The sequence below is a fragment of the Macrosteles quadrilineatus genome, unplaced genomic scaffold (genome assembly GCF_028750875.1).
Source record: "Macrosteles quadrilineatus isolate MER2022 unplaced genomic scaffold, UCM_ALF_1.0 Scaffold_5__1_contigs__length_97177068, whole genome shotgun sequence".
Taxonomy (NCBI): Eukaryota; Metazoa; Arthropoda; class Insecta; order Hemiptera; family Cicadellidae; genus Macrosteles; species Macrosteles quadrilineatus.
Genome location: NW_026542598.1, coordinates 95,176,245 through 95,197,142, shown reverse-complemented (window position 1 = coordinate 95,197,142; position 20,898 = coordinate 95,176,245). Strand labels below are relative to the sequence as shown.

Here is a 20,898-nt window from a genome sequence, read left to right as displayed (position 1 = left end):
TGTTGCGCCTGAAATTCCCATACTGTATTCTAATTTTAATTTACTACCTTCTCGGTTAATAAAATATTCCAGACGTTTAGTCAGTGAATCGCCGAGTATTTGAATTTGTATCATATTACGGTATCAAGGTGGTCGAAAGAGTGTAGCAGGGTAATGGCATGTCGGTATGTCGGAATTCTTTTGTTTGGTTGTAGTGTCGGGCCTGCATGTTCAAGGTCGCTGCGAGTGAATGAAACTTTGTGAACTGTAAAATATAAAACTGTAATGCATTTTATGTCTGACATCTATTGCTGTACTGATTGTTGTGTTATTGTTGTACTAAATTACATGAAATTTTATGTAAGATAATAATTTGTTAATGTGAACAATGAATTGACTCTGTGGTTTTGGCTCGATTCAGAAGGAATCAACACTGTCAATTAACGGCCTAAATTGACTGAAATGTTGCGAAGTGACGATTTACTCAAGCAAATGTTGTTAACAGGCTCTTGGCTTTCTTTTGATTATGTAGTACATTTTTTTTTACATTTATTATTATTATATATTTTTTTTTTTACGTTTTAAATGTTTTTCTGTTTTTATACTTATTTTATATATTTATTTGTATTTTTGTTTAAGATGAGCCTGTAATAACTGTGTGTAATGTATATTTAAATCGTGTATGTTTGCTTGGAAATAACAAATCTGGCCTTAAATCGTCGCTTTATCTTTGAACTTCTGTTATCTAACATTCCAGTTCTGTTCTAAGTCTGTCTGGCCTATTAATGACATGGACTCTCAACTTTCACTAGCCCACCTCAAATATCAAAACTTTGCTGAACAACTTAAATTCTAAACACAACTTAAATTAAGGTGATGAGTTACAACTAAAATATGTCAGACTACGCTTTAAAATACTATTTTAATCATTAATTAATTCACTGCAGTACCCTTTCGGCTGTAAAATTATGAAATAAAAATTTTTGGGGATATTTATGACTTTTTGGGGTTGGGGAGGTGACATACAAATGAATTTAAAATTCCCCCCAATTTTGAATTTTGATTTTTTGGTCGTGGCCTGTAAACTATACTGATGTGCACTTTGACTCCTAATATTTTGCTTTCGGTAATAAAAATATTCATCAAACACTCATTCGGCCTGTCGTCGAGGTATATTTAGTTTAATTACTGCCTTTCAGACTTGATGTCGAACTCGTGAGTGATTACATAAATGCATTTAAACATATTTATCAACTTGGTTTGGTAAAATATTAATAAAAAACATCAAGGTTCTCCTAATTCTACTTTGAAATTAAAACATTCTCATTAAAATTGATTTTTAAATTTTCCTTGGAAATAAAATAAATTGAATGATATTGATTCACATTTCATGACGTGCCTAGCTATGCATGCTCGTGCGTTCCAGGCCGCCACGTGGTGCCGACCTGTAACCTGTCGATTTCCTGTCTGAACAAAGCACCTGGCTGGTCTGAGACACGTTTTAATCTATTCTATTTCTGTTAAAATTGCATTTTTGGCCGGATCTTGACGCTCTGCTACCACTATGTGGTGATGTGGAGTAGTATGAGTGTAAATGAAGATACCTGGGCCCTATATATCTTCCTCTAACCACTGCCAAATCACGCACATTTCCCGTCGTAACCCAACTCTATTGCAAGAATTAATCTAACTCGTCAAAGTGCACAATATTACCTTAGCTGCCTATCACAGCCAGCTTTTATGTTCATAATGTATCTAATTATAATATAATGAACAGAGAAATATATATATATGGACTTATTCTAATTCGTGAAAAAGGTTACTAGACTTAGCAAATGTGAATTCTAATTTACGATATTAATTGCCAGACCACGACCCTTCGAGAACCTAATAAACTACATGATTGAATTACCTTTTGCCCCAACCTACACCCCTTCCCCAACCCCTACTTCTATTAGCTAGACATCTTAGGCTACAGTCTACTTATCCGATCAGATGTACAGCTCCAGGCGCTCGACACTACACTGTACTCGTCTCTTGGTTCGCTGCGCGTGCCTACCCGGGTCGACTGCGCGCGCATCGTGGTCACGTGACTTGCGCTATTGTAGCGGTCCGCTACACGATCATGCTGGATTGCGAACTCGTTCGAATAAACGTAGGTTTACACGTTTGTACCAAATTTCATCAAAATCGGATCATTTTTGCTCGAGTTATCGTGCTAACGGACACATATATATATATATATAAATATATATATATATATATATGAATTTGAACGGATGGTGTTTTTGGCCTCTAGGGACCTCAAAACGAAAAAAAAAATCGGTCCCGCGTCCAAGTCTTACCATGAGTACTACGGTAATAGCTTATTCCCTATATGGGGAATTCGCTCAAACAAAATGTCATCGACACTAGCGATCATTGTCATCGGACATGAACTAGATAAGAAAAACAAGCTTCAAAATTTTGAATGACATGGGATGAGAGGTCTACTTGTGTTGGTTCTATTGGTGTACTTTGAAGAATATTGTTATGTTGCTAGTTTTTTATTCGAGTGAGCTCTCTATAGTAGATCTGACTTGTTGTGATATCACCGGTGAAATTGTGTGATTAGTTAAGTTTGAGCCCGGCCTTGTGGAGGAAAAATGTGTACACCTGTATCCAGTTCCTGCTGGTGGATGGAAATGTAACATTTTCGGGTTGCGATTGATTCGGAAGATAAAATAGGTGTTTTATACAGTAAAGTACAGTTTATACCTAAACATGAATTACAGAATGATATAAAACGGCAATTCAAACCTTATCAGCTCAAACGTGACTCTAACCTACCCTAAGTTAGAAGAAACCTATTATAGCTACAATCATACCTCTGATCCCTAATCTAATCAAACATAACCTAACACGAACTCAACATAACTTGACAAACATAAACTTACATACCTGCAACGACTACAAAGACATAAAAACCTAACAAGAAGAAAGATTTAGGCATGTTTCTTCTACACCGTAGAAACTCTAGAGATGAAAACGATGTCCTAAATTCTAAAAAAAAGTATTTTTGTTCCTGTAATCACTTAGGTTAAAAATGAAAGTCCTAAATAATGGTTTACCAATAATTTTACACCATGGCCAAATAGTCGAAAATTATGATTAACCATATTATAGCTTTCTCTCTTTGTAGAAAGTGACACGTTAATAACTACAAACCTCTACGACCTGCGTAGCTTTACAAGGCGTATCGATATCAAATACTCATTCACTCTTTTCACTCGAACTTACGTTACCAAACGCTCCTAGTCCTGTAAAACACTGAAACAAAACCTACCCCAGTGTCGAGTCAGCGACATCAAAGTAAGCTGTCCCTCCCATTCTTCTATTTCCAATAAAATAAACCGCGGGAGGGGTGCGACATATTGTGCGCCACCTGATTGTCGCACGTGACACGCGACCCTTGCGACGTTTTGTCTCCCCCCCCCCCGCTCTCTCCCCCGCCCCCCCCCCCCCCCGCTATCGTTATGCTAATATATTATTTCTCGGCATTAATATCAATCAATTGGCCATTACAACCCTTGTACGGTTGTAGTGGTGCGTTGAACAGCATCATTGGACCTACGTGCGGTTAGTGGTTGTGGTCCGAACTGCTAGACGTGGTTTTGTGGGTAGTTTGAGATGTGACAGAAATGGTAAAGGGTGTAGATACTCTGTCTTGAAGTATATTTTTTATTTGAGCTTTGGTCTGTTTAGATTTTATAATTTGTTCATTGAGGCACTTGTGCTGTAAATGGCGTTTTATTTGTCATTCACACACTTCAAATCAGTTCTAATTAAAATTGCAACTAATTTTTAAACTGCTTCGTTTTTTTAACCCATTAAAAAATAATACTGTGGGAAACAAACAAAGAAAATATTATTACAATAGTAAACTATTGCGAATTGTTAATAAACTAGGTTGGTTTGATTTGATTTGTTGCATTTGAAATTCTGGTTAAATTTTACCCTTAAACTAGATATAATCTTTTCACTAATATTATAACAGAACCGCTATGGATCATAAACACAAACAAATGGGGTCACTGACCAGAAAGTAAAATTTTTTATCAATATTTAAATGAAACTGTCAACAAACGAGCTCATCTTGAAAATGAACGAGCATTTGACATAAAACCACATTAGGACAGGACGACGTCTGTCGGGTCAGCTAGTTGTTTATAATAATGATCTACACAGTTTGTTTCTGTTGTAATATTCGTGGATATTTCTATTTTAGCATGGAGTGAGATGCCTTTTGTAGCTTTGTTAGTGACTAAAATGATGTTGTTACCGGTTCCGTTAGGCAGGATAATTTATTTGAAGCCCAATGATAAAAAACAGTTAGGTCCAGTTTCGAACCATCAAAAAGCTACTGACTTTTCTCAGGATTGAAACGGGAACATTTTGATGGTTAGGCGAGCACTACAACCACTTAATTGCCCAGCAAACTTATGTTATTTTACATCTATTACGATCAGTTATCCTGCATACCAAATATGGGACTTTTGGGTAGTTTATGTATGCCTGGAAATCTTCTGCTGAATTCATCTCTAGTCTATAAGTCTCGGTATTCAATATTAGAACGCAGATAAGATAAAAACCACCTCATAGCAAGCTTAGAAAGATTTTAAGAACATTGGTAATGGTATTTCTATAGAGAAATCTTGTTAGATAGCAATCCGTCAATGTTAGTGAAAGGCTGCAGTAATTGAGAAGAAACTCTAACAGATTGTGATCGATGGACGCGTTGACAAGAGACATTTCTATAGATTACCCAAAAGATACCGTAAGCTATGTTGGATCAAGTATAACAAACTTGGACGTAATAAAGCAATGAAACTTTCACACATTTTGTTCCCCTTTACATAATAGCACGCTTGCCTCTAGCCTACGTCCGCACGAGTGAGTACTACGACTATCCGCAGTACTATCCTGATAATTAGACCAATTCGTAAATTACAAGGAAAAATGTGGTTCGGATTCCACTATAAACTGTAGGTCCCTTAGTTGCCATTAGCTGTATGAGCTATTAATTGACAGCAGTGTCTAAGGAATATGTCGGCCTTAGTCACTAACAAGACTACAAGATCGCGCCACTCATCCAACACTCATCATTCACTCATATTTTTGGGTTAAAATACGCACATAGTGGCGTCTCCATCTTAAATAATTGATTGATAGCCTAGAATAGTTTGATCAGTTCTTCAGAAAATCCATTTCAACAATCACAAAATAAATTGTCTACCTAATACACTCTCTTTTTTCAAATCAAATCAACTGTGTTGGAGAATAATTAGGTTGTTAAATTGATAGAATTGTGAGTACAGTAAATTTATTAGATGAAATCTAAAAATTGTGAGTGTATGGTTGACTTGATGTTTTTTTGTTGATTTCCAAAAATTCCATCCCGAAACATTGGACGTCCACTTTTTTTTCTCAAAGGGCGTCTCAAGTAAACAAGTATAGATTTTTCGCAGTATTTAAGCTTTGAAATTTGGGTACTAAAGTAGACATCCCATTTATTTAGTCAAAGGAACATTGAATGAGACAGTCATCAAGTACAGACGAGTATAAACTCTCTCAGTTTTGTGTTACTATCATAGTAGTCGTCTCAATTTCTGTTGATCCCCCATAAAACCCCAGTTATACTTCCTACTTATATTTTTCATTTAAGTTGTAGGGTGTGCTATTTTAATGTTGGACTGATTAGAAAGTAATTGTGAGTTTTTAGTCGGTCCAAGTGTGATGAAAATATATATTTTGTACTCCTACTCGTGCACTGGTGGTCCAGCACAACACAGCGGGATTCTAGCCGTGGCCGGATCGATGCAGGGATGTTGACTCTGTCCCAATATCACTGCAACCCCAGCAATATCCACGGCCTTCTAGCAACCCTCCCCTCCCCTCACCCCTCCACTGCCTGTCCGCTTTAATTAAATTATATGTTAGCTTAGCAAACTTAAAAACTGACACAACTTACGACACGTCTGAGGTGTCGATGAAGAAGTGTCTTGGAGTGTATGATAAAGTGAGAAAATAGTTGAGCGGACAAATTAAAAACAAACATGCTAGACTAGTTGAATATTAAGAAATTTTAGTACCTACAAAACATAGGCATAATTCAGAATTAATTCGTACATTTTTACCTTAATTTATCTGAAAATTCCTCAGAGTCTGCATGGACATCATTAAGTTTAGTATCACAAACATAAAGTTTTTGCTGTGTATTTTTGAAATATATATTGAAATTAAAATCGATGCAAACGACAATGGATGGAAACCATCCACACAAAATTAAGAACCACTGTTTGTTGTAAATATGTAAAATACACTGTAATTTACCAAATTGTACCATATGTCAAAGTATTTGGCAAAAAACCCATGTAATTTCAAACACGTTTACGGAGTAAGGTATTGAATATTGACAAAATAAATTGACAATATGACTCTTGAAATAGCAATCCAAATTTATTTTGAAACGTTACGTAAAAGTTTAGACTAACCAACGGTATGTTTTATTTGTGGTAAAACTACGTGTTGAAAATATAAAAAAACAACTGTTTACACATGTAGCATAGACTAACTGTTTTATCTATACCTGTAGTTACATGCAACAATTGAACGTCATGACACTAGTTCAATCACCATTCTCACGCTCACAATAACACCCCTTTCGCACACAGAGATCTACAAAGCGATGAAATTCAAACTAGTAAGCATCGACGGCGGCGACATATTTCACAGTCACTACTATTTACTTAATGAAGCCACAGTACAAACCGGAATGAATAATAAACTAATTAAACGGTGCGAGCGACGTGTGCGAGACATTTAAGGGATTGAATAATGTCAGCAATAATGGCGGGAGGCGTGAGGTCACGTGACCAGCGTCTGGCGGTAAACCGCGGCGCGCGACCGTCGGGGCGATATAGATATAAATGTATATAAATATGTGTTGCCTTATACGTCGGGAGTCACTGTGTTAAATGGGGGGTAAGATGGGATCAAAGTCTTGATAAATTCCATTTTGGGTATCTACTCATTAGTTTAAGTTCTTATCATTACTAACCTAACGTGGATTTTGACAAATTTTTTCTACGTCTAGCGTCCTACCTTCACATCCTAGGACGCTACTGTTTTTACATAACTTCAGGTTAGTCCTATCGGGTTGCGGCATTACCACATAAAAATCCATTGGTGATTGGCATGATTTGCACCCAGAACCTCACCTACACTGAAGCCCTGCGCTCTACCACTATACCATCACTGGATTTTGACCACAGAGCACAATATTTTTTACACTTTGATAGGAAATCTTTCTACCCTTAGTAGGTTTACTTTGTACTGTAGGTACTGTATTGACTAGTTAATTTATGGGATATAAACCGTGTTTACTTTACCTATCCTATGCCAAATAATTAGGTTGAATCAGCATATATGTTTCGCATACAATTAAAACACGCACGTGACAAACATAAAAACGAAACATTCATGAATAACAATTTCAGTGTAATAACATGTATTTTAATTTGTAGCTCAATAATAAAATGACTTGTGGAATCAAGATTTGAAAATCTCTTGCAACGATCTGGTAATATTCGAAACAGTAGCACTATCTGATTCATTGTTTCAAAAAAAGATAAATCAACCAGAGACCCGTGTAGGGAATTTGCTACAGCTCACTCCCATAATATTGTCGTACGTCAAGTGGTTCAAGTGTTGTAGGCCTATCAGACGATGTCGCAACGGTAGGGTGCATGTGTTATCAGGGTTTCGGAAATCGTGATTCCACTCCGCGTTGATAGCAGAGCCAACAACACTGATAACAACAGGTGTGAGATAAACCTACTGCTTGGAAGCTAGGGATCCTCCAGCCACACCCTAGTTATTTGTTTTGTGGATAAAGTAGTCTGAGGTAGAAATAATGATGGTAGATCTTTTGAATATCCAGTGCAAACAGCTTCTGTTACGTCTAAGTTCCACTTGTTGAATGTGAAAACGAAACCTATAGCAACTGGTTTGGCCAGAGCTCTGAAAGGCGTTGAAAATCTTCTTGCTTGTCCAGTAGGGAGAAGAATCTGTTGAGAATGACAACCTTTATCTCACAGACTAAATACGGTTACCTCCCGTATTCTTTTGAATCCCTTCTCCCAAAGGCAGAAAAATACCCATAACTAGAATCCTTATTTCTCTATCCATATAATTTCTATGAAAGATACCGGTAATTTAACCTACCTATCATCCGGTGGCTGTACATGACTTATTCAGTAGAAGCAAAAGTAATAAGAACAACTTGGTCGATAAATAATAACAAAGACTTATTTGAAATATGCAAGACAAAACTATGTTTCTTAGGAGGGTAGATTCTCTAAGTAATCTCTCTAAAATAGAATCATACTGGTGCAGAAATACCGCATCTTGCTTGATCCAAAACCATCTTCTGTAGGAACTCGTCTAGGAGTTCGAGAGAACTTGGTGCATTTGTGTAAGGTTTCAGTGGATCACACACTCTGGCTACCCTCCACTATAAAGTTATCCATTTACAGTTTCTAGCTTTTGTTTTGCTTCTCCCCAGGATCTACGTAAAGAAGTGCCTGGGCTGTTCAGAACGCATCGGTCCGGACGAGTTGGTGATGCGAGCGCTCGACTCCGTGTTCCATCTGAGATGCTTTGTTTGCGTCGTCTGCGGCGTGAGACTCCAGAAGGGCGACCAGTTCGTGGTCAAACAAGGCCAGCTGTTCTGCAGACCGGACTACGAGAAGGAGGTGGAGATGATGCAAGGATATTCGCAAGGTATTGAAATGTTATATTTTATTTCCTTGTACGTTTTTGGTGGTATTTAAAATACAAAAACCCTCTTAAGCGATGGTTGTGTCACAGGGTGGTTGAGTCCTTTGTTGCTCAATTTGCTCACTTTTCCTCTTTTCTTCTTTCTTCACTATGGGAAATGACATTCTTACTTTTCTCTGGCTATACAATTTTACAATAGTTAAAGTGTTACCCAACAAATACTAAATTATAATTTGTCCTATGCAATTTGTAATTACCTATACAATTTTACAATAGTTAAAGTGTTACCTAACAAATACTAAATTATAATAATCTATATCCATTTGATGCTCGAGAAATTAACTCGAGGGAATCAACCACAGTATAAGCAGTTGGATATATTTACCTAAGGATCGTTCTTTTTTAGGCCCTATCTTCACTATGGGAAATGACATTCTTACTTTTCTCTGGCTATACAATTTTACAATAGTTAAAGTGTTACCCAACAAATACTAAATTATAATTTGTCCTATGCAATTTGTAATTACCTATACAATTTTACAATAGTTAAAGTGTTACCTAACAAATACTAAATTATAATAATCTATATCCATTTGATGCTCGAGAAATTAACTCGAGGGAATCAACCACAGTATAAGCAGTTGGATATATTTACCTAAGGATCGTTCTTTTTTAGGCCCTATCAATTGAACCAAGGTTATATAAGCTGAGAAAGAACGAAGAATGAATCTTTAACCATAAACTTCTATGTCTCAACTGATTCCTTTGAATTATAGTATTCATTTACACTGTTCTAAGGTGTTATTGTCAGTATTCGCATCATATTTATTCTTAACATCCATTTTCCTGTTATTCTTCCTTAAACGTCCATAACTAAATTCTACGTGATCTAACGAAGAAAGAAATCTAAACTTAACAATATCAACTATTCCACCCCATTTTCACTTGGAGGTGCGTTAGAGAGCGTCTTCTTCGAATTTTCCACCTCTAACCACTAACAACACCACTGTGCCCAGCCATGGGCGAGTACCCGTGTGACGAGCTGATGCCTTCAGCACGAAGCCAGGACGGACGACGAGGACCCAAGAGGCCGAGAACTATTCTGACAACGCAGCAGAGACGAGCCTTCAAAGCATCCTTCGAAGTCAGTCCCAAGCCTTGCCGCAAAGTACGGGAAGGACTAGCCAAGGACACGGGCCTCAGTGTGCGAATTGTGCAGGTAATTTCGACAAAATTTAAGTCTATTTTGAAATTCATGTTTCGTCAGGGTTGTACTCTCTTAATGAGCTCTTCCTATGTAGAAAATTTGAAGCGATCTCTTTGACGAGGATTTTTTTATATTGGAATCTCCATTTGCTGAAAGCAATAATATAATTTATTTCAACTTTGAGGAGGGTATGGGGATTTAATCAAAAATGTTCTCTAGCTGGTAGACAGTTCTTTCCTGATAGCTGTGTCTTTGATTTTGTTTTATTATGAATCGACGTATACTATACAAGTTGTTGTGAACTCCAATCTGTAATATGGTCACTAATAGAGAAGTCATACAATCAATATACTCTCAAGGTACACTTAATATACCATCAAGATACACTCAAGAATTAAATTTATGATCTTACCGTTGGAATAAATAAATGAATAAGACACATAACAGTTGTAATGTATTATCTGTTACAACATTACTGTACTTTGTTGTAAATCACTATAAGATTTCAACGCCATAAGGTGTGCGATGTTAAATGATTGAACCCATTATGAAATGTTATTTCTCTTTAGCTCACACAATTTCAGCATTCTTGAAACATTTAGAGTATTTTAGGAAAAGATTAATTTTGAATAGTTTAGTTTGTTAAACTTCAACAAAACATTATTTATATTTTTAATAAACACTAGAACAAAATCTCGTGTGACTTTTTCCTCGTTGTTTGTTAACATACAAAGTAATTCTCTACACAATAACATGTAATTAATCTACGATGTAATTGGGAAAGCTCCAAAATTAGTTTCGATCGTTAAATGATACATATTAAAGTTTTGCGCTTTGTTGCTTTAACGTCAATAATAGGTTTCCAATCAAACATTACACTAGTAAATGTATATTGAAGTTTGAATTGGACCTGTTTACATTTAAGTGAAACCCTCTCTTTACTACCACGAATATAAACATAGAATTGATGATAGATTGTAATTACTTAAATTTGTTACAAATATTATAAACTAGAATATACTAGCAGATGCAGTTAGGAGCGACTTTGTTGTAGATCTTTCTTTATTTATGGTGAATCATGGAAGTATGTTTATTAAGTGAAACACGAGATAGTGGAACTATCATAATTGTATTATATTTTATTTTTAAGTATCTTAATTGTTTTTATTAAAAAAAAATTTTTAAGCAACTAGGTATTTCAATTTACTTTTAATTTAAAGTAATTTAATTGAGATTTGGTTAACTAAATTGTTTTAATAGCAACCCAACAGACGCAGTGACAGCTCCTATATAAAAATAAATCAAATTTAGTAACACAGAAACGTCATTTTATCTAGTTTCTGTAATTTCTTAATTACGTGTTCATAAAAATTACATGGAACAGACGAATTATTTCAATCAATCGTTGATTAGTTCCTTCATATTAATATTACCACGATATAAGTTTCCTACCACAAGAAGACGAGGACGGATTTTAGATCCAAAATTGCCCTAACATTTGTGTTATACTAATTAGTCATGGAAAATGTTCGCAAAAATTCTTTAACTTAAAACCAATATCACGACCAGTATCACAACAAACTAAGAAATTAAAAGTCAATTCAACCACGAAACATTCGCCAAACATATTGCATAAGCATGGAAAATATATTTCAAAAATACACATTTTACCACCTTTCATAAACCTAAACTTTTGCACCGAATGCGTATAAGGTCGCGGGAAAGATATCTGACAGACTTTATTAAAGTAGACCGCGCAAACCAAAGTTGAACTTAATGAGGTTTGCAGGGAAAATTAAATTCCCTTTTCCCACCACGATAATCACAATTAGCCCCAAAGGGGTGGTCAGGTCTTGCGACAAATGTCCTTTGTTTTTCTCTTGTCTAATTTGTATGCGGACGCCGCACTATGTTTGTGCGCCTTTCCCTACGCTGGCTTTCTTTATAATCCTTTCAAAACCCGGCGGAATATTAAGTCTCGCTTGTTTTCCCGGGCACGCGCTTAATGCCGTGTTTCGCTAATTATTATGGAAGGGTGTAAATCTACCTTTCTGGATGCAAGAAATGAAACAAAGGTTGTGAGTAGACATTTCCATAGCGTGGAAGTACGAATTGGTATTTTCAGACCTGTATACAGGGACGACGACAGTTACAAGTTGAAGATATAAATGTGTTTAAAGATTCGATTGGTAACTATAGCATTTTTATAATTTGTTTGACCCTAAATGAGCACTAAATTAGCTATGGTAGGCTCGACTCCAGTTATGCTAGTGAGTAATCGTTTGGATAAATGACCGCTATAGAATCTGTTGAAGTAAAATGCGTTTTCAAACGTTAAATATATCATAACAAAATTTAACCTGGAGGAGGAAATGGTAATTAGAAAAGAGAAGATTTTAAACTGTATCCTACTTTGATTATTCCAATGTAGAATACAGTTTAAAATCTTCTCTTTTCTAAATATTTTTAAACATATGAACATTTGAAACTCAATATCTAATCCAACGTAATGTTATTCAGCTGTTGTAATTCATTTTCGATACAATATTTTGAAATGTGACCATTTTCTGATGCTGAATGTTTTGCAGGTGTGGTTTCAAAATCAAAGAGCGAAGATGAAAAAGATTCAGAAAAAGCAGAGACTCGACCAGAAGAACAACAACAAAGACGGAGACTGTTCAGATGAGAAGGGTGAAAAGATCAAGATGAAAGAAGAAGACCACAGTGAGTATAATCATAAGCAGACGAAATAAACTCCATACACTTTAGTTGCGGCAAACCTGCAAACCAGGTAAACTCTCGGCTGATTTTGTATTCAAACCAATCCATGATACTCTAACAAGAAAAAAGGAAGTTTATTTGGAAAGTAATTATATGCTTCTGCTTAGAGATTATATTTGGAAGGAACCTTAATACCTAGTAAAAATGTCTTAAAGTTGAGCAAATATGTTTCTAAAGTCTGGTTCTTAGGTGCGAAAACAACGCACAATTTTACCTTTCCATAAAATTGGGATGGTTAGCAAACTTATTAAACGGAAAATCTAATACTAAAGTAAGCAATATTATGAAATTGGTCGTGCCCACGGTAACATTGCTCTGACCCTAATTGCCTGGGGGAAATACACTTTAATGAAGCACTTTTCAAGTAAAACTTCACATATTGGGAGTTGGGATCCTCAAATCCTTCATATTATGGCGTTGCAATGAGTTGAGACGTTTGTTGTGTTTAAATGTGCGCTTGACTTTGCACCGTACAAATACAAAACGCAAACCAAGCGCTGTGTCACTTTTGCCTATCAGCGCCTGAAACCGATACTAACTTGACGATAGAAAACTTTAAATTCTTTAGTTTACGCGTTCTTACGGTTATTTTTAAAAGACGAAACATAGATGGATTATATTTATTTGCAATTCAGAGGTGATACTGGATTTTGTCTTTACATTTACACGCATTCGCTCACACTTGGCAATCAAATTTGACATGATGGTTAGTAAAGAATAAAATATTATAATTATATGTAGAAACACAACTCAGAGTAAGGATGAATCTACAAAGTCAACTTAGGAATTTAATTTGAAATACGTTGGACGAGTACATAATAACCAACTAAATAACAAAAGAAAGACTTTTTAGTGCGTGATCTCTATTAATAAGTGAAACTATTCAATATTTTCCTCTTTTATAAACACGCAACGCAACTGTAAATTAACCTTAGCTTATTCCATGATACAACTTCAAAACAGAGTCAACAGCTAAATAGTATTTTACCCAAATAATATCTCATAAAATCATACTTTCCCAAAATACTCTCTTTACAATGAACTTGGCAGATGAAAGGCGTCGGTGCCGAAGATGTCGATAGTACTTGGCCGCCATTTTCTTAGTTTTCTCACAACGCGACCTTAGCTGTTTGTTTTCGTGGGTCCGGTGTTGGGGGGGTTACCATAGCGACGCCCCCTTTCCCCCGACAACCACCCCCTCACCCTGTCTACGCGTTTCCGGACCAGTTTGTACGTCCCACGACTGCCAAGTATTCACTTTCTCAAACTTTGTTTATTGATAGAATCTTGTATCTAAATAGAAAACAGAGGATTCTAAAATATAAATACAGTACAACTGTTTCACTGAATTACTTTATGACGTGCAGGTAAATGTTGTTTTGACATCACAAAATGTCAAAAGTTAACTCTTTTCGTAAGGGCTTGTATTTTTGGGTTTGTTTTGTTAGGGGTGTCGATCTTTGTTAGATACCATCATTATTTGATATCCAAATAATAAAATGGCATCTGAGTCTTGTTTGTTGTCTGAGAATTATCTAGCGTGAGTAAATCAGCAAACAAGTACGAAGGCTAGCACTGTTTTCACTCTGCTAAGCAGATAATTCATCTTTTTAGGAGAGGTTAGATAATAAAATTGTAACAATAGGTCCCTCTCCTCATTTTACCTACCTCGATGCATTTTACGTAAAAGGAAATTTAGACGTCCTCAATTTAGATTAATAAAAGACAACTACTTGGATCGAAATCTTATTGGAAATCCTTTTCGGGTCACCAAACGGTGAATATGTTTGAATTTTGTAAAACTTTTGAAGGGATTAACGTTATGTATATAAGGTTTTTTGTTATTATATAGGCCTAATGTTATTGTTTTTACATAGAACTCTAAACATATCAGATAAGTTCAAATCCACAATTACTTTACTAGGTGAAACCATAAACGAATTAAAATACACAACACCGAAAATGGAAAAGTAGTTTGAAGAATCGACGAGAAACTGTTGAATTTTCGTGAATGCGTAAAGCTATATTTAAAGTAACATAAACATTGAACGCTATGTTAACATTACAAGAGCATTATATTACTGTGAAATACAAATAACAAAGTAATTCCACAGGCTATATAATAAATAATTAAACAGTATGCATATATTTCTCGCATTGTATGTTATTTGATCACTCAATGTTATTGTTTATGAATCTTTGCACCTCTGGGTTTTTATACTGTAATATTTTTCCAGATTTAAATATTGTTCCACCTATATTATAATATGAACCTGTTTATTAATATTTGGTCAAATACCTATGGCTTAGTACTAATATTTTATTTCGTAAGCCAACATTTTTACAATTAAATGGAAGGCGAACCAGGGAGAGTCTTGAACGCGAGAAATGTCTCTTTGTCCAGCCATGGCCAATTTACCATACGTTTTGGAAAAATTGTTTTCATGTTCATAATTTTATAACTATGCAGAAACACCTGTAATGGAGGAATTATATTTATTTGATCTGTACCAATTTATATGTTATTATTAAATATTGAATCATCAAATTACCTAACTGAATGTACACCTACTTCATTTCACAAATGCCGACGTTATTTAGAAATTTTTAGTAATCTGCTACTAAAAGAACTGGTTGACCATATGTTTCCCCTTACAAAATATCTCTAACTGATTTCCTTAAAAAAGAACGATTTTTCAAAAACTTTTAACTCATCAATGAACCTCCAACGCTTTTCCTTCAAATTGTTCCCCTCCGCACTTATAATTCATCACCTCCCTCAAAACTAGTACCTAAAAACTCATCCCCAATACATTTTTTTTTCAAATTGTGTACACAAAATTTATATTTCAACACTTTCCTCCCAAGACTTTTATCTCAAAACTGACCCCCCAGCAGTTGTCCCAGACGCTTTCTTTCTCAGAACTTTTCTAAACTCTTTTCTCTACAAATTTCCCTAGCACTTTTCCCTAACCACTATTTACACTCAGAAAACTGGACAATTTCAACGAAATAAAAACGATATTACAAATATTATCATCTACACCTGTTCTTCTCGATAATGTCGGACTACATAATGTCAGTAAACATATTATTTCTATGATATTAAATACGTTAATGTCCTGTTATAGGTCCAGGCATGGCTGGCATGACTTTCATGACAGACAGTTGTTCGGACTCAGAGCTAGGTCTGGGCGGCGGTGGAGGCGGCATGGGCGGCGGGGTCCCGGGGGCGGCACCTTCCGAGATGTCCATCAAGAGAGAGCTGGACCATGACGAGGTGGCCTTCTACAAGACTATGCTGCAGAGTCAGCCGAGAGAGTTCATCACTGCTGGTCAGTAGTCGAGACTAAACCTTAACTAACCTAACCTAACCTCCTAGCCTTAAGTAAAATGATCTCAAATGGCAAGACAGTTTCTAGGCTGTTACTGGATGGTATTCTGCAAAATTACTGTTTGGATAGGTAGACAAGAATTCATCACTGCTGGTAAGAGATATAGTCGAGACTAAACCTAACCTAACCTAACTTAGCATAAAGAAAAATGATCTCAAATGGCAAAGTTTCTAGGCTGTTACTGGATGGTGTTCTGCAAAATTACTTCTAAATAAGTAGTCTTCTAAAACCCTAGCTTGAACTTAATTTTTCACGTGAACAAACTATATTTTTTCAAACATGACCTAGCGTAGTCCCCCAAAGAGTAGAAACGTCCTATGACCTACTAAAACCAAAATTGTTTGTAACAATCTCAGTTAGTGATTATAATACCGCATAGTTTTCTACGGTCTTTAAACTGGACCTAAACCATAGTGACACTTTACGCTTAATACTACGGAAAAAATATTAAGGAAAATGTAAAGAAATTATACGGTTCATTACCCGGTTCGATTTCTATTTTATCTGCAAAATTATAATTAAGAATAAGGAACTAACGTATCCACCATTCCATCAAAAAACCAAATACGCGACTACACACAAAACATATAACAAAATAAACAGTTGATTTTCCCCATATCAACTTTTTAACGAAAAACTCTCCGTGAAAACAAAAGCCAAAATACAATTTCCCCTCGTTTCCACCGTTAGGGGCAGCTGTTTGTAGTCCGGTGATTGTTATGTTATCGCGGATAAAAACCTTAACCCCGTTATATCGAGCGAATGATCCGCGGGCGAATCAAAACATCGAATCCTCCCCCACCCCTCCCCCCTCACCCTGGTAGGGGATGAAACGTCTTTAACGCGGAGGCCTCTATTACGCCGCTTTGGTACACGACTTTAAAATGGAAATCAGGAGCGTGACTCGTCTGCTTCTTATTCATATAGGGAAGGGGAGGAGGTGGGGGGAGGGGTTGATCGTGGTGTAAAACTGTATTACCAAACGAACTTTCCATTAGAGATTGGGGAGACGTGTTTTGGCATTCACTTGGGAAGCGTGTATTTTAGAGGCGAAAATTTGATGGGGTTTTGATGATTTGATTTTTACCATCGTACTTTTTTTCCGTAATTATGAATAAATTATGTTCTGACATTCAAAATAATATATACGTTCATATAAAATGATGAAATTTCAAATAAATAAATGGTTTCTGGACTAAAATGGCGTTTTCATTAGCCTATCAATTATTGATGCCAGGATGCTATCCAACTAAGGTTGACGTTAGAAAGTAACAAGACTGGAGTTTATTGGACCGTTCCATAACAAACAAGAGTAAAAACTGGAGTTGGTAAAAAAAGAAAGTAAATGAAATAACAACAGAATCAACTACAGTACTTTATTCCTGGCTAGATCTTTTTCTACCCTAGCTATAGGGATACCTAACTATAGCTCTAGAATAAGTTAAACCCAACATCAGAGGTTCCAGGATTATCCTGTATGGTGTCAGAGGGGTTATAGTGTTTGCATTGATTCGGAAGTCAATCAAACTACGACAAACTACAATGGAACAATAGCCGAGGTTCTTAAAGATCTATTGAAAAAATGTTTATAAACATGACTTTGCCGCACCGAAATATACATAAATAAGTTTAATCATCTCAATATCATTCATGTCATAGAATCATGTCAGTTATTAAAAGTGCAGAATGTTTTTAGAACAGACAATATCAGAGAAGATGGAATCACTGAGATAAATTAACTTTGCGCTCACTCACGCAAGATTTTAAGTCGAGAGTTGGTCTATAACAACGTTTTTAAGTCAGGAGTCATTTCCACAGAAAAAAAAACTCTACCTCAGTGGTTCTCGAACAAGACTCTTCTCAGGAGCTGTTCTTTTGCACTAGACTCGAAGTCAGGAGTCGTTACCACTAACTTATGAGTCTCTTACCGTAGATTCTCTGACAGGTCTTTTAATCAGGATTCATTCTTTACACCAGACTCTTACTAATGTCGTTCGTAGTCAAGAGTCGTTTCCCAAGCGTTTTTTATCTATGAATGTGTATCTTGTATTTTGTAATTTTACTATTCTTCATCTAACCATTATAATTTATTTACCGTTATAATCTTCATACATTTCAAACAGCATATTCTACACTCACAATTGTAAATTTTGACACATTGCTAGTTATTATTAGGAATGGAAAAATACCAAATTAATTTGTAACATTTTACAGATAACGTAGTCCACAAGATGGAGCCAGGGTTCCTCGGGTTTCCTCAGAATCCACCAGAAGCCATGGGGTTCCTCCACCAAGCGGGTGGTCTTCCCATCAACCCCATAGACAGGCTGTACTCCATGCAGACCTCCTACTTCTGTGGTGAAGACTCAGGCATCGAGCAATGACAGGGTGTGCCATAACAGACGATCTGTCGCCCCGTTCCCCTCCGAGCCCCCCTTAATTTACCCCCAAAACATTCCCCCCCCCCACATCACACCTGAATAAATGTAGGAAAAGTCTAGTACTGGATGTATGTAATGCAACTATTCCAAAACGCTGTGAATAAGTGAACGAGTTACATGTGTAAGATTTTCTGGTTTGGGCAATGTTTAAAATTATTTGTTGTGATTTTTTAAATTTATTATTTTATTTCCTTCCACAAAACAAAATTTATGTACATTTGGATCAAGTTAAGAGGCTATTTCTTACATTACATTTCTTACATTTATATTTATTTATTTATATTCTATCTATTTATTTATTTTTCTTAAATTTGGTGTGTAGTTGTCAAATATGTTATTTTCAATGTAAAAAACATATTAATGAACCAAATATTGCGTTACACCAAAATCAATAAAAATCAAGCATAGAATTTTCATTTAGAGCAGCAAAGTTTTACCCTAAACTTATATGATTGTTCGTACAATTTTTTTTGTAAAACAATTGGTGGAAACTGTTATGCATAATGGATTAAGTAAAATAAATAAAAAAATATATATTTAAAATCTCCAAACGTATTTATTGGTAATAAAAACATATCAAACAAAATCATGCAGTATTTAAAAAGTTACAATTTGAGCCATTGATTTACATATTTATTTATTGGTCCCATAGCATAAATACATTACAACCTGTATTTTTCAGTTCTCGATTTCAAACGTGGTTTTGAATATCATTGACGAACAATCATGAAATTAAAAACACATGTAACTACATACTATTTATCAACAATAACCAATGCACGTTAAGGTGGGTAATACAACGCAACAAACGCCACTGTAATCATTTATATTTCATTGAACTCTAAACTGCAGTTTGAAACTTTGAGTGTATGGACAAGGCTGAAACAATTTTGTTTTGTAACTTCGGTATATGTGTGTTAGTTATTACTCGCTTCATGTGTCTCTAGTCATGTAAATAAATTGTTTACAATGATCAGCGCGTGTTGAATTGTCCTCTCCACTTTGCCTTATCTGACGCCACGCAGCTGAGAACCTAAACAGCTGATTAGCCGATTTCACGTGTCGTTTTCTCGCCAGATACGAGCTAATCAGCTGAGCCAACATGTGTTGGTGACGGAGGGAAATTCGCACAGATGACAATTGTGATGAGTGGAAACTACTCTTAGAATATATCAAATTTCAAGTTAAGTACTTGGTGGGCAAGCTTTGCTTGGTGTTGAGTATTAATCCATTCCTGCAAACAGTGTGTTTGTTTACTGTTTATTAAGGGCGTTATGATGTACCCGGGTTTCGTTCATTTGCAAGCTATTATCTGCTTAGTAACAGATGGTTGTCAATTGTAAAAATACCAGAGTTCTGAACTTTTAAAGTGATCTATTATGGTTTATAACTAGATTTTTAGTATTTTTGAATGACATGTTTTTTAAGTGAGGTTTATTATAATGATCAATGGCTCGTGGTTATAGGAGTTCGGCTCGCGTGAGCGAGAGAAATAAAGTTTAAATTCCCTGAGGAAGCGGGACATTATTTTGGTCCCGCGATACATCGGAATAATCCAAGGACGATTTTTATGTCCGTGTATATATTTGTAATTGTGTATTCGTAGTGTGGACAATTTGACGAGTCCTGGATAAAAAATTAAGGCGAGTGGAGCACACAAGATTGATCATTAGATTTTTAGTAGCCAATTCACTCACATAAACATAACGTAAAAACTCCTTTTGGAGCACTCCATGGTATATGTGTGTTGTATATCCTGGATACAGAACAGTTTCAATATGCCCGCTGGTGTATATCAATAAGCTACAAGAGTAGCGCCCTTATGTGTAACATTTCCGTCACTCCCCCTACATATGTGCTTGTATCGTGTCTTATTTACAATACCCTTGGAAAAATCTGCAAATATTGCAGTTGCGTTTTGTAAATTAGCTGTGTTCAAATAACATACATTGCTTGATGTATGCGTCTTAGGTACGATGAATTCTAATATAGTTTTTTTTTATTAAAATAATATTTCCTTTTAGCTAAACTCAACAATTTTGGTAAATTTAAATTTAAAAATTTCTGATTCCTAAAATGTTAACTGGGAAATTTACAAGGATGAAAAATCAAATTGTATATTTTTAGCGTTTGATACGTGTAAAATGAGTCAACATTATGAAACAAAGCCAAAAGTATATGAGACATTTATTATACATCAAGAGTTGCTAACTTAAGGATTCTGACTGCGTCTTCTTTGATGATAAGATATACTGCATTTAGTAAATCCTATCGT

At 35.6% G+C, this 20,898-nt stretch overlaps 1 protein-coding gene across 1 annotated transcript in view; it reads left to right on the top strand.

Annotated features, from left to right (window-relative positions):
* Positions 1 to 18,635, top strand: part of LOC128994249 (LIM homeobox transcription factor 1-beta-like) — a 28,405-nt gene extending 9,770 nt beyond the window's left edge. The window contains exons 2-6 of the mRNA XM_054418656.1: positions 8,585 to 8,802; positions 9,816 to 10,018; positions 12,595 to 12,730; positions 15,919 to 16,122; positions 18,397 to 18,635. Of these exons, the coding sequence (XP_054274631.1) occupies positions 8,585 to 8,802; positions 9,816 to 10,018; positions 12,595 to 12,730; positions 15,919 to 16,122; positions 18,397 to 18,566 (931 nt within the window). The 3' untranslated portion in view covers positions 18,567 to 18,635. The remainder of the gene's footprint in view (positions 1 to 8,584; positions 8,803 to 9,815; positions 10,019 to 12,594; positions 12,731 to 15,918; positions 16,123 to 18,396) is intronic.
* The last annotated feature ends 2,263 nt before the right edge of the window (positions 18,636 to 20,898 follow it).